Source organism: Opisthorchis viverrini, assembly GCF_000715545.1.
Source record: "Opisthorchis viverrini unplaced genomic scaffold opera_v5_174, whole genome shotgun sequence".
NCBI classification, from domain to species: domain Eukaryota; kingdom Metazoa; phylum Platyhelminthes; class Trematoda; order Opisthorchiida; family Opisthorchiidae; genus Opisthorchis; species Opisthorchis viverrini.
Genome location: NW_008751832.1, coordinates 911947 through 926350, shown reverse-complemented (window position 1 = coordinate 926350; position 14404 = coordinate 911947). Strand labels below are relative to the sequence as shown.

Sequence of the window (14404 nt, the reverse complement as noted above, 5' to 3'; positions counted from 1 at the left end):
GTTTTCGAGAAATACACTCATTTGCAAATCAATTTGGTTTTCACGGGCGACTCAATTGAATCTCTCGTTTATGATGTCCTCCAGCTGAATGTGCTACACACGGGCCGCCTCATGAATCAGTTGGCACGATATTCGAGATATCGCAGTATATTCTCATAAAGGAAACAACTCACATATCATAAACGAGAGATTCAGTTGAGTCTCTCGTGAAAACCAAATTGATTTGCAAATGAGTGTATTTCTCGAAGTCAGTGACTAATTTGCTCGGGAGCTTAATGACCTTCAGCTCATCAGGTCATCAGATCAGTGCTAAACTTGAGTGGGTTAGGAGAATGGTGAGTGTAAACGCAAGACGATCACAGTAAGGACGGAAGATAGTTGCATGTGCAATAGGCTGGGATTAGTGGACGTGTACTGGTAACCCGAAAAACGAACTTCGTTCGAATCGACTTTTGATAATCTGGCGCTTCGATTATTTGAACTGTTACATCCCATTCTGTTGGTTACACGTGATACACCTGGCGCTTTTTCAGCCTTTTATGATTTTTCTCAATTTTGTGTAGAAAAAAGCAAGGAATACTGAATACAGAAAAAAGCTAATCATGAAGTTTTGTAGCTGCATCACCAATCGAGCGTACGAACTAATACAGTGTGATAGCTGCATCGTTTTACCACACCGTTGGCTCGTTGTTATCGATCAAAACCTTACACCGACCATTCCTTGTTAAGAAGTTCCGATACATTTCTCAATGTATCCGGATTAAATTCTTAAACCTAAGTCATACATCTTTCCTGGCGGGGAAAATTTTTTTCTGTCAGGTCTCCTGTGATCAAAATTTATTCTGGGTGATGTAGACTAGTAACTAACACTTCAGTACACCCACAGCATGCATTTAAGATCATAGAAATGTGTGACAGGATCGCAAAGCTGGTGGGAGCACGAAAGTGACGAGACACAGAGAGGACCAGCGCTGGACACAACTGCAGCAGGCTAACTACTAACCACTGAGCATGTAGAAGAGTGTGCGTGTGTGCGTCTACCTAGATCTACAGTATTGGAGGACCCTGAACCGAACCATCTGCATTTCAAGGCAGTAATAATGTGAGGTAAATTCATTCGTACGGAAACTTCAAAGTTTTCTAACAGTAATCTGACTTGCTGACAGTTTAGGGTGCCAACACACGTTTCCACAACACCTCATGCTTCATGCCATAATATAGATACCCCTAGTGAATTCGGTTTTCTACGTAACTGTACGGGTGTTTCAAGATTCCAGTCAGACCATCTGAGAATTCTTGTCGAAACGTCACGTTGACATTAGCACCACACGTCGACATGGAGAACTTCATAAGGAATGTTTTGTTTTTACACACGACGCAATCGAATAAAACAGATTTTTTGACATGAACTCGCATAACACAATTGGGTGTGCACACGACCATATCGATATCGAGGGCATCGCTGTGAGTCTCTCGAAAGAACCAAATTAGTTTGCAGATAAGTGTATATTCGCTAATTTCGTGCAATTTGGTTTCAAGCAGAACACAAGATTGACGGAAACCCGGGGACTGCGCCTATCTGATGAGCCCCAAGAAGGGCGAAAGCTGTCGTGGGCTGTCGGTGGATTTTCAGCAACCTTATGAATAGTACATTACAAATTGACAGAAGTAACTTTTTTGGCGTTGTCATTTAAAAAAATTACAAACAGGAAAATTCGGTCGCACATCAATTGCTCTGTTCAAGTTTCCATAGACCCACGGCAGAACAATGACATAATCTGTGACTTGAAGTCCACTCATTCCCCTCCCGATTCCAAATTCATTTAAACGGCCGTGAATGCTGAAGGGTCTACAACCATATCCAGTTTGGTTAATTTACCCATAAATCACAAATCCGCCAGCAAAACTGGAGCTAGGCTTTCCACAGCGGACAAACAGGCCAAATGATCGATTCCCAGGCGCATGTCCTCCGTCAAGGCCATCGTTAAAACCCCATATTTGGACAGTTGTTTGAAATTCCTGCTCATTATTGTTCGCGTGTCCCAGACAAAATTGCCGAATTCGCGTGGGTGGACAGCGACACAGAGCTGACGATAGGGATGGACACTGTGGGTAATCGAGGATGCTGAAATCAATCGCATGCGCTGAGCGTAATCAAACCATGTCGAACAACGCGCTTTGCACAACTAGTTTCCAGACAGATTTGGTGACAAGAATACATGTATAGGAAAACAAACTACTTGTGACTTATAGATTCACAAAGCTTTTTCGGTGTATGGTGGTTGATACATCACCTAATCAGTCTAACCAGATAGGATTTCTTGGCCGCTGCCAAACATAGAATCACACATTTTATTGTGGACACACTGCAGGCAGCGACTTCTTGCCACGCTACAACTGTTTAAAGGTGCAATATTGGTCGCTAGTCTTTCAAGTCAATGTGTACACCTAATACAACTCTGTTCTAGCATTGTGCAGTCAAAATCCAATTAGGACAAACAATGCAGATGTGGGTAATACTTATGTCGTACAGTGCAGGGGGCGAAATGGCTGTGGTTGGAGCGCGAATTCAGTGACCGAAAGGTCTGTGGTTCGAACCCGACCTCTGCCTCTCGACTTCCCCTGCCTATGCTTGAGCAAACTGGCAGTATCCAAGCCCTCGTGTTTCCTTCGAGTGGCATGGCAGCGAGGCATCGAAAGGGTGTTACAGCTGAACGATTTTGCCTCAACAATTGCCGCAGTTGACTGAATAACAAACTTTTTTGTATTTAGTGTACTCATGGTTTCGTTGTAGTTTCTAAAACGACAGTTTTACATTCTTCTGCACCTGTTTCACGGTCCTTTTGTCCGAAATGTCATCCTCCATTCACTCCGTATCATCGACCTCGTTCTTTGTATTTTTTTTCGAGTGCAATTGGGTATAATTTGATAATGTCGGCGTTCACACAATACCATGAAATTTTCAAATGGTTTAGGTGTCGCTGAGTGTACACCAACGATAGTAGTTAAGAACCAAACAAAAATTTTCTTGCTTGAAATCGTAGTGGTACAACGGTACCGTCATGTACCTTGGGCTTGTTGTAACGCGTGATTACGCGCTGGGGCTATACCTGATCTGGTTGCTTTCTCGAGCAAACACTTTCGACTCCAGATTGAGTAAATCCTATCAAAATTACGGCTTTCAGCAACATTTCTAATGCCTCAACCTGTCGGTTTGCACTTCACGTGTTGACTGAATCGTGCAACTGCTCCCCTCACTCTCATTTACGGGTTAAGTCCAGTTTGCATCTCTCTCCGTCTACATGTGCCATGTACACATTAGCAAGTGTGTGGATGCACAGTTGTTGACTTGACGTACTTGTGTAGCTTCACCTGATTGGTGCATCTGTACACGGGTCTCATGTCAGTGTGTTTTGGCACCTGTGTGCTCACGGCCAGAATAAGGCTGTCGTCACCATCAGTCCATGTTTGCCCAGTCCCTTTCCTACCGTTTGAATCACCCATTCTTGCTGAGTAAACTGCAATAAGTTCATGTACCGGACACTACACGTCTAAGTATCCACCCCTCCCCCCACCCGCCGCTACGGGAACCCCCCCCCCCCCCCCCCGCCTCTACGGGATCAACCAAATTTGTGTCAATAATCAGTCAAGTTCTCCATGGAATACCTTGAAAATGTACGTCACGTTGTCACACGTGTTGGCTGGTTCCTAGAGTGACGGCTTCTCAGATGGAAGTTTTAATCGTCTTGTGAAAGTAGTCCTCTTCTGAACTACCTGCACCGAAGACTACCAAATCTCACATTGGCATCGGATACATTCTTTCCTCACATCTGACTTGTGGTCCTCGGAATTCTCCTCCGCGTAATACACACGTGGCGATTCACCGAAATGGTACAAAATAACACTTTACGAAGGCATTGAGAAAACACAGACAAACTATGTAAGCATAAACAACAGCTGTCTACCAGTTAATTTCAAAGAATGCACACGATCAGCGTCTCGTGTCAAACAGCTTCCCTTCCATACAGTAGCCGACGCTCGACGTCATGACAGAATTCCTACCCCGCGTTAGTTTGCTCCATCTTCAACCAGCTGCCGACCAAAAGTGATACAAGTGAACAGTCGTACACCAACAAACAACACACAAACAGCAAAGCTTCTCTCTATCGACCCAACTACAACAGCCAACAGACGCAAGTTTGACTGGGTAATACGTCCGCAATCATCAGCAACAAGTGAATACACACCCTTGTTGACCAACGAATCAATGTGGGGATAATGTTTCGACCTATTCTGTAGATTGCCGAACGGATGAAAAAATCGCTTATTCATATCGGGAAGAATCCCAAGTCCCGGTGGAGCCAGAAATACAACATACTCGACTCAGTGATTGTTCGATGAGACGGGATTAAACAAAAACAACGGTAATCAACCATAACATTTCCACGGAACAATTAGCCTAATGTCGACATAAAATACTGAACAAAGAGGTGAATCATTGACCGCATTCTCCTCATAGATCACGAATGGTTCACTACGAATGAAATCCTCGTTGACTACCATTTTCAAACGTCTCTAGAATGTACGTAGAAACCGACAACGCAGTCGTTTTAACGTACAAGCTTGCTAAACCACTACATACTTCATTTAACATACGATAGAATAGGCTTCATAACGACACGAACAGAAACAACAATTTTTGATCAACATTGATCAGAGGAAGGTAGCTCAGTGATTAAGGCGCAAACTTACTGACTGGAAGATCCGTCGTTCTAACCCAACCTCTACATCTCGATCACTCCTGTCTACGCTTGGGCAACCTGACAGTAGCTTGGCCCTCATGCTTTCTTCGCCTGGTATGAGAGCTAGGCACCGAAAGAGTGGTACAGCTGAACGACTATTTATGTATTTTTTATTTACTCAGAGCAAAATGCACTCCACTCACGTAAAAGCATTCACAGTTCCTGTGGTGGCGCATGAATTCAGAACTATCCTTAATGCTGGCATTCGCATTAAAAACCGAGTACGCCCCACAAAAGACGTTTTGAATCACTAGCCGACGAATTTTTTATGCTGATGATGGCCGAGTCTTGACCTTCCATTTAGGCATCCCCAAATTTACTTGCCCAATTGGATTACATTATTCTGGCACTCGGCAGTCAGCTGCTAACACGATAACTAATAATGCGCCAAATGGAACGGGCTACAGTTCGCGTTTACAATGTGTATCAGAGGGAAAACTGACAACAGGAACAGGCAGCGCTACATTCCTTGTAGTGAATCATCAACAACGAACTGTTTGGAACAGCCAATTTAACACATGGATCCGTCTTACAAGAAACACATTCGGTCGATCAATAAGTGATGGTACACCAGGTTGTCTGGGCCAACAAGTGGTTCAAAATCACCCTTTTAATGACCCAGAATTAACCACCTGATTCAGGTGGAAAGATAATGGCGTTACACTTTGTCTGTGGGGCGTATTTCGGCAACTGCACCGGTAGCCTCCGATTTCAAACCGGCAGTTTAGAACCAAACACTGCATCCGATTGGGCTGTGGATGATCTTGGCAAGATTTGGTCGCACCATTGAATGGTACCACTCACTACTTGCACTTATAAACAAAGCGAGAAGGGCTAAGAGGGAATCTGATCGACCGACCACAAGCACGATAACTGGTTGGTAGCTTCTGCGTCACCTTGTATTGTGAACCGACTGGATTTCTTGTCAACTTATCGCGTTCCACATCGATCCTGGTTGAATTTGAGTTTATTCTGCATACTTTGGAAAACGTATGTTGTCTCATAGCTAAATCACACCGCACAAGTATTAATTCCAAAACAGTTTGACCAGTCGTCCACGAGAGCCAAACAGCATTAGACGGCAAAATGGTGGCACGAGTAGACAACTCGATCTTGTAAATAACCAATGGTCCAACAAGGCCTAAAGCAGACGTGCTGTCAACCGATGTGACACAGGGTTTGCAACGCAGCGGGTGCAGCTGAAAGCTCGATACGCGCACGCACAGCTGGCTGTCCTGGGCACCAAGAGGGAATGAGTTTCGTCAACCTCCCCAGCAGAATGAGCAACATGAACATAAGCGCTGGTGCGTAGCTGAATCCAACACTTACGATCAAGCCCCGCCAATTGCCGTTTTCGCCTCGATGCAGTTGCGGTCACAACCCAGGGATGAGTGAAGCCACCAGCCAAATAGTTGCCTGATACATGGCTGGAGTTGATGTGTGCATTTCGCGCGCTGAATTACGCACAGAACCACCACACATGTATGGAGAGCACGAGGCATGCACCTAATTACCTCGTGCTACTTTCATTTTGGTGTTGGAATACTAATGATTTTGTTACCTACACTAACCAGTACGGTCGCTGTAACAGGACGGTGTGCACGCTGACGGGAACCACCTGAGGTAGCGCTCAGGACTGTTCGGTGTGTCTCCTTGTTTTCCATATCGAGTCACGTTCCGTGGGGTAGTCAACGTTGTTTTGAAAGAAATGTCCCTGGCGAGATGAAACATAGGGTTTTGATCGTCCAAGGATCATATCGTTTTACGAACTGAGCAATCCATTTGCGCAACGCAACAAGGTTCAGGAACTAGGAGGCGAAAACTGATTTGCTTCAATCATACTGACTTCCTAGAGGAAATCGTGTGTATGGGCAGAATTCTTACGTGGCTTTCAAAGGGTGGAAGAGTTCTTTGGTGGAAAGTAGCCATCTACTAGCCTTCACGTCCCCAGAAGTACACTTTCCACGTTAAAAGTGCTATTGCATGGTGGTCGGCGCGTTTACTTGTTTGGTCAGTTGCATCGCTTCAGACGGCCACATCATCTACGAATAACGTGTTCTGGTTTACTCTACCATACCCTAATTTAAGCGATTTTGGGGCTATTGCACGAGAGCACGGTTGTCAAAGCAAAAAGAAACCGATTGTCTTTGACCGGCGGTGCATTGTACACGCATCATTGGAACATCCAAATAGCAAGTGCAGCGAGTGGCTTTCGGCAATAAGTCAACTGCTTGTCCACTTGATGACTTGATTCGGCTGCACTAGCTATGCTTTCCCGATCACGTGCTCCGTAGGCTAAGTGATGGATCACTTCGCCGCGTCCTATTTGTGGGTCCCGATTGAAAGACAACATAAGTAACAATGCATGAGATGAAGACACAGAAACAAGGTACAATAAGAAGGGACTATTCCTGCGTTCGTGCGTGCCATTCGTCAGGTTGATTTATCAGAGATGTACTTCATCAATGGTTGAATGTCTTCATCGTGACGCAGACTTCACGTAGCCAGTGATAAAGCTCTATCTGATAACCTATTCCAAATCAGTGATCTGTTATCATTTTTTATCGAGTTTTATCCTTATATGTACTCTCTATTCGACGCCAAGTTCAGTGCTGCGGTGACCCCAATCACATGGTTGCTGATATGAACGACTGTGAAGAGCACTACTCTCGCGCCTACTATACCAACAAAGAAAGTACTAAGAACGTTGATAAGGAGCTGATTCGACAACCTATTTTACTACAAATAGACGTAGGATAGACTGTGAAACTGCCTTATTTACGATGCCGTCTGTCATTCCGTTTTCCGTAAAAAAAGTCACCACTTTCGGATCGGAATCGCAGTGTCGTATGATTTGCAAACGTATCGAGCAAGGTTATGTACTGACTCTGTATTGATTCATTCTGGGATAGTGAGGGGTTGGGTAAAAATAGATCGCATTCACAGGGTGGGTGGTGTAGACCAGTGCCCCTTTACCTTTCAGGTTCGCATCCCATGAATGAGGACAACGCTTTATGTGAGAACTCGAGATAATAGAGAAGATCCGATCTAATTATGTAACACGTTACAAGGTGCCACCACCCAAGGATTCCCTTTGCTTTGTAGGTACCAAGAAGCATATCGTGTTGCGGATTGGCAATTCATTCCCTTATCCTATCTTTCACGGGAGCTGTACTCACAATGATGGTTTTTTTTATGGCATAGCATTCCACGACAGAATGAGATGGGGAACTGTGGTCGATAACTACACCCAGATGCTTAATAATTTGCTGATGAGAAGAATGTTGGCAGCTCAGATAGCGAACCAGGTCGTTGAGTAGTTAGTCACCAGAAATGGAACCAATGACGTACCGCTAAGCTCCGTACTCAAACAACGCACTGACGATGTCACGTTGATTGCGGATGAACAGTTTGGAGCTGAATTGTCTAGCTGAGAGAACAAATGAACGGGTGCATTTGACAAGTATCCCTTTCTATTTTTCGTGGACAACAAGTACAAAAAGTGCTACTTGAAAACAGCAACGTCCCTACGCGTGCTACCGAATTGAATAAATACTTCATCCCAGCCAAACTATTTCATCGTCCAGCTGTTTTGTACATAGTTATGGCCACTAATCATCACAAACATGCGTGAAGCATGATGACAAGGCTTGTATACAGCTGCAACAGGATCTTGGATACCGCGGATGGATAAGGGGAAGATATGAGATCAAATTTGGGGGCACGACTTCCGCGCGATTCAATGAGAAGCAGCCAAAATGGGCACTCAGTATTCGCACAATGGAGTTGAATTTTCAAAAGATACAACGTGTCCCTGATGGACTAAAAGAGACATTCAATTGAGTTCAGAGTACTAGTTCAAAGTTTTGAGTCCCATCTAGGCATCCCGGGACCACAGCGATGCTTGGAAAGTATTCCTCCATACTTTTCCGTCAGTAGACAATGAAATTTGGCGGGCTGCGAACATATCAATGTAGATTAGTATGATTTTTGGTTTGAGAACATATGCAACAAAATGCAACGTTTTGGTGCAAAAAGTTCTATTCCACTCGCAAAGATTTTGCAGCTGTGAGCATTGTGCGGCCAATGGGCCCAGCCAAAATGCCATCTTTCCGTAATGCATTATGAGTGACTTCATGCATCCTGAACCCTGCTGATTTTTCTAGTAAGTTCTGATTGAATCTAACATCGTTTTTCAACCTTCCAGGAAGCAAAACGTCTTAGATTCGGGTAAACCAGATCAGAATCAGCCGTAAGTTCCGCGAATGGCTGAACCGAAGAAATTGTTCCGTGTTGAATGGGAGGGAATAAGATTCACGGAAAACGACCTCGATTGTGCCTTATCGATCAGCTTGCCGATGAAACAGGAAGACTTGAAAAAAGCCACTCAAGGCTTGCCAAGCGATAGTGGAGGACCTCTGACAATCAGTTTGGTTGCGATATCCCTGTTATTAGCAATCTCATTTCAGCCATCCCCAGTGTACCGTTTGATCTACGCGAACCATATAGCCGTCTCAGTACAATGTTTTCCGCACACTTTACTAAGTTCTTGGTCTACGGTATCTGGTATGCAAATTTTTCTTGCTCTATGTGTCAGACAGTGAATCAGTTTCTAGATTCGTTTTAGTGGCTCGGAACACCGAAAACGCGTGAAAATTCTAGACCGAATACTGTTACAATCGACTCAACTAATCGGGTTAACCTAGTTCACTTTCGAGACTGGCAATCCATTGTCAGTCTCCTCCGCTATGGTGGAGCCAATTAGGTTGCATGATACATCAAACTCTGAAAACTGTCGCTGATCTCCTGTCTCTTTATCCTCTAGTCTCAGTCCGTGTACTGTGTGCCAGTACTGTATGTTGCCTTTAATTTGAACAATGATGAGTCTGAAAAACCGGGGCTAGGGGCGAATTTTTGTCGGCAAATATTTCTAGCAAAAACACAGACACCGTATGTTGTGCGTAAAACGTGGTTGTAGTTATCTAAGTGTGCACTTTGTGATATCTGTGTCTCTCCCTCGTCACTGATGAAATTACATGAATAGTGGGTTGTTTTACAGGGGAATATTTATGAAGTGTGATGACGTTTTGTGGTTGGTGTCAAATCTATGAACTCGTGCGTATCTTCCCAGCCGAATGATGGCATTTCCGATCAGACCAGTGACCAGCGTGGGTTAAAAATGGTATCGCGAAGCACAACAGAACAATGTGCTTCTGGCCTACTTCAGAGATAACGTGTGGCAAAAGAAACTTGATTCAAGTCAGCTTTACAAGATGAAGCTTAAATTTCAAGCACGAACCTTGACCAGAATTAGGAAACACATGTTTGCGATTCCCATGTAAATTTTAAGTATTCATACTGGATAGGCAGAAGTGGCGAACAATGGCTAAAAATTTAGCAGGTATGAAAAATCTCTTGTTGAGGTCAATGCGCCCAAAATGTGAGTAGTGATGCAATGAAAAAAGAAATGGTTCGGGTAGTATTTCCCCAACCTTATCAAAATATAAGGAACGTCGGTACATCATTCATTTAAATTGCGGAGAGACAGCGGAGAGAAGCGGGATTAATTGACTCTTAACTGTCACTCAGGCAAGTAACCATCAGAAAGATTTGGTGGGAGATGCAAATGGTGATAGCTGGAAAACCAGTGATAGCATTAGCATCGGCAGTAAGTAGGATGTTCCTATTGATCTCATCAGGCAACTGCTACGGTAAGATTACTTTTATCGATGTAACTGATGCCAATATGATACTTGGGCGGGGTATTGCTGGAACCCCTAGGATTATGCATGCGGATGAGTGGAATTCTCAATCGATGGGGATAGATTCGAGCGCCTAACTAAAAAGCGGCGGTAACTGGTGTGAAATCACCGAGAGGAGTCCAGACTCTGGAGGAGCATACTTGTGACCACACATGTTTCGCCTTTGACCTGAAGACCAGAAGATTGTTTTGGACTAATTCAGTGTTTCACAAACAGGGACCATGGTCCCAGGGGGTACCGTTGTCTCTTGGTCAATGAAATCGGTCCCTGAGTCAGTGAAATGACTGACTTGTTGCATTCAACTTTGTTAATACAATCCTACTGAATAGACACGGTCAGCCTCACCCCATTTCGAGTGTTTTTTCAGCCAAGCCGTATCCAACTATTTGTGTGATGCTGGATTTTTGACATCAGCATTTACAAAAACAGGGCCATACAAGCAACTCAAGGCTGAAACATGTGAGGTTCATCAACATCATCGACGGCAGTCCTTCCCTGTCGAACAATAATAATTTATCTGAAAGCCTTGTTGTGAAGAAAAGAATAAAAGCGGATGAGGAAGGGGCTAATACAATCATTCCGAGGTGCCCACACCTCCAGGAACTCATGACAGTCAAGCGCCAGTCTGTGAAACCCGGGGCATTGCTGTCTACAATGGTTCTGATGATAATGATGATGAGTTCAGTTAATAAACCGCAAAACAAATTTCCTTTTTGCTCACACAACCAACCAGAGTTGTTTCGTCCGACTACCAACCTCGGGTTGAACAGAACTTCGTAACCAACGGTAAGTAAATTTGCCGTGGATGTCAGATTTCAGAAGCGCAATAGACATTGTGGACAATGTCACTAACTGGATTTGTCATGGCCAGTATTGTCATTCAGCCATACAGCTGTACTCAGTCAGCAAAAGTATTCGCATTAAGGTTTTGCCATCAAGACAATGAATATAACAAGATACCACGGTACGTTATGTCAGGACGCGCCCAGACATGAAACAAGCACACGTGCAGAGGGTGACGCATCCCCAAGGCCACCATCGGTACGACACGTTTCGGAAAGTAGGTGCGTTGGCAGAGCTTACCAAACACGGCGGCTTAGCAATATAAGACCAGTGTTCACAAAGGAACACTGCCATTGGCTGTACAGGACGAACAGGTGAACGACCATATTTGGCCATTTATTCGTCCTTTATCATCGGTACGAACGTTTCGGAAAGTAGGTGCGTTGGCAGAGCTTACCAAACACGGCGGCTTAGCAATATAAGACCAGTGTTCACAAAGGAACACTGCCATTGGCTGTACAGGACGAACAGGTGAACGACCATATTTGGCCATTTATTCGTCCTTTATATCTGCGCAGAAGCTCTGCGTGTTTTGTCCTGACAATACAGCCGTGTCCAGAGTTCTCTGCCTTCTCCTTATCGCGTAGTCTGGCTCAGTGCAGGCGTAACCAATAGATGGCCACCGTTACAACACGTTATCCCTCCATATATGCTGCAACCTAAACGTATAGGGGCATTTCGCCAGACAACGAGGCCATATGTCTGACCGCCCGAACGCGACAAACTGATCACGGAGTATTAAATAACTACAGAGATAAGAACAACACACGGTGAGTACTCGCAAAGTAGCCGAAATGGAACCTGGCTAACTCCCACGTCTATGTGCAGCATCAAGTGAAACAGAACAAAGACAAATCTCGTTGCCTGGCAAACTAATAAGGTAATGAAATAACGGAGAAAGTTAAGGTCTCAAAAACCATGGTGATCACAAAAAGGGGAGTAGTGAAACAAGAAAAGCTGGGAACCCTAACCCAGGGCAGACCACAGAGTCTAAGAATGTCGATTTTAATCCAGCGCATCTTATCACAACTAATTACAGGTGAAATCTGTGAGCACCTTCCCAAAAACGCCTCTTCGAAAAATCGACTCCCAGCGTCATTCGGTTCCATTTAACCGAAGGCGCTTACTTGGTTACAGACATTCGAATAATCTGTAAAGTTCCTCGACCTTCAACTCACCCCGCTAAAGTGGGTCATTTATCGATGACTGAAACCAAAGCAATACGGTTCTGTGGGCACTCCATATTTGCCTCAATTAGGAGTTTCTTCAAAGAGTACAGTTTTTGTGTTCGCCCATGCGGAAACCTCATCTAACAAATAAGGCTACTTGCTTCAGCTTTTTAGTCCATGAAAAACTGATGTCTTGTGTTAAGGTGTTTTGTTTGCACCGACCCGGTCGGTACGGATTAATCAACGGCGTTCAGCGAGGCGGGCTTAATTAATCACAACCGGAATACACAGAACACCTTAACACAAGCCATCAGCTTGTCTTTAAATTAAGCAGTGCACGTGGCAAAATGTGACTGGCTTCGTCCCACTTTCGCCGTAAACGAACTGTTTTTGGTTTCGAAGCTGAACACATAGACTCCGAATAGTAAGTGTACAAACTAACTTTGCTGTATCTTTTAGATTAGCTACACTTATTGCATCTTAGAGTTAAAAACGTGAATGTCCCAGTATTTTGAACATCAGCAGGCTCGAACCCCGAGACAGCCTTTCGTTTAACTGAAGGGAATCATCATGGTCATTTCTAACCCTCTTTCGGTGCCTAGCTGCCATGGCCACCCGAAGAAGCACGACGGCCGGGATACTGCCAAGTTACCGAAGTTTAGACCAGTCAAAATGCAGAGGTCGGGTTCGAATCACGAACCTTCCGGTCAGTAAGCTCGTCCCTTAACGACTGAGCTATCTCAAGCTCAAGGAAAACCTCAACGAAGGATTTATTCGAAAAATTCGACAAAATAAAATAAATCTCCAGATGTGTATTGAGCCGTTTAGAACATGGTGATGCGACGACATCAGGATGACTAGGATGATTCTAAACTACTGAACGGTGAAACGTCGCTTGACAGCAGCCCGCACACTTTTAGAGGAAGTTCAAGGATCCCTCAATAGGTTAAACAGTTTTACTAACTCAAGGAACAGTGTGTTTCCAGGAAAGTGTCAGCCGAACTGTGTTGTCTGTTCCTCAAGCTGCTGAAAACACTGGGTGGTTGGGCTTTAAGTTCAGTAGCCGCCCGGTTTGGACTATGGTATTCCTCAAAATTAAGCTTCCGGTTGGAGTCCTCAGAATATTCCTCTTGTTATTCATTGGTCAGTAAGGTGTTCCTAGCACTGGATCAGTCGGTTTTTAGTGGGGGGTTCTCACCATGTGATGTGGAACTTTCACAAAGTTTTACTTGCAAGCTACATGGGGAGGGACTGGTGAAGCGGTGGTACTAGCTACGCCTTATGTTTTTGAGTTCGCTAGATCATTATATCCATCCACCCATGCGGATATCATGCACTAGGATCCAAACCACACTCCAAAGATGGTATGCAGTTCGTAGTGGGACGATATGCTCACACCGATATGTGACATCATCAGATTGAACTGTACAGTACCTAAATCGCAGTGGTGCTACTGAAAAGAAAATCAGCAGCAGCCACACTCGTCACAAAATATACAACTAGATTCTGAATTTCCTCACCATCTTCAGCCAAATTAGGATAAGTCGTCAGGGGGATTCGCCTACAACACTCGAAGAACAGTGGAGCAGCAAACTCTAATGAACACGGAACTGTTCCACTTACATCGATCCTACTCAAAACAAGCAGTAAGAGATGCGACCTGCTCCGACTGATACGGCTACTCTGCAGCAACGACAGCTCCCTAGGCAAATGAGATGAGAGTACATAATGCTAACGGCTGTTGTCTAACGAACGCGTTAAGCGCGTGACAGTCGACATCACTGCCAGACACTTTAACCTGAATACTACTAATCCACCTATTTACACT

General features: G+C 44.4%; 1 protein-coding gene across 1 annotated transcript in view; it reads left to right on the top strand.

Annotated features, from left to right (window-relative positions):
• T265_07562 (hypothetical protein) overlaps positions 1–14404 on the top strand; it is a gene marked incomplete at both ends in the record, with an annotated part of 41504 nt that overhangs the window by 3260 nt on the left and 23840 nt on the right. Inside the window, 2 exons of the mRNA XM_009173112.1 lie at positions 4925–5023; positions 10392–10470. Coding sequence (XP_009171376.1) covers positions 4925–5023; positions 10392–10470 — 178 coding nt within the window. The remainder of the gene's footprint in view (positions 1–4924; positions 5024–10391; positions 10471–14404) is intronic.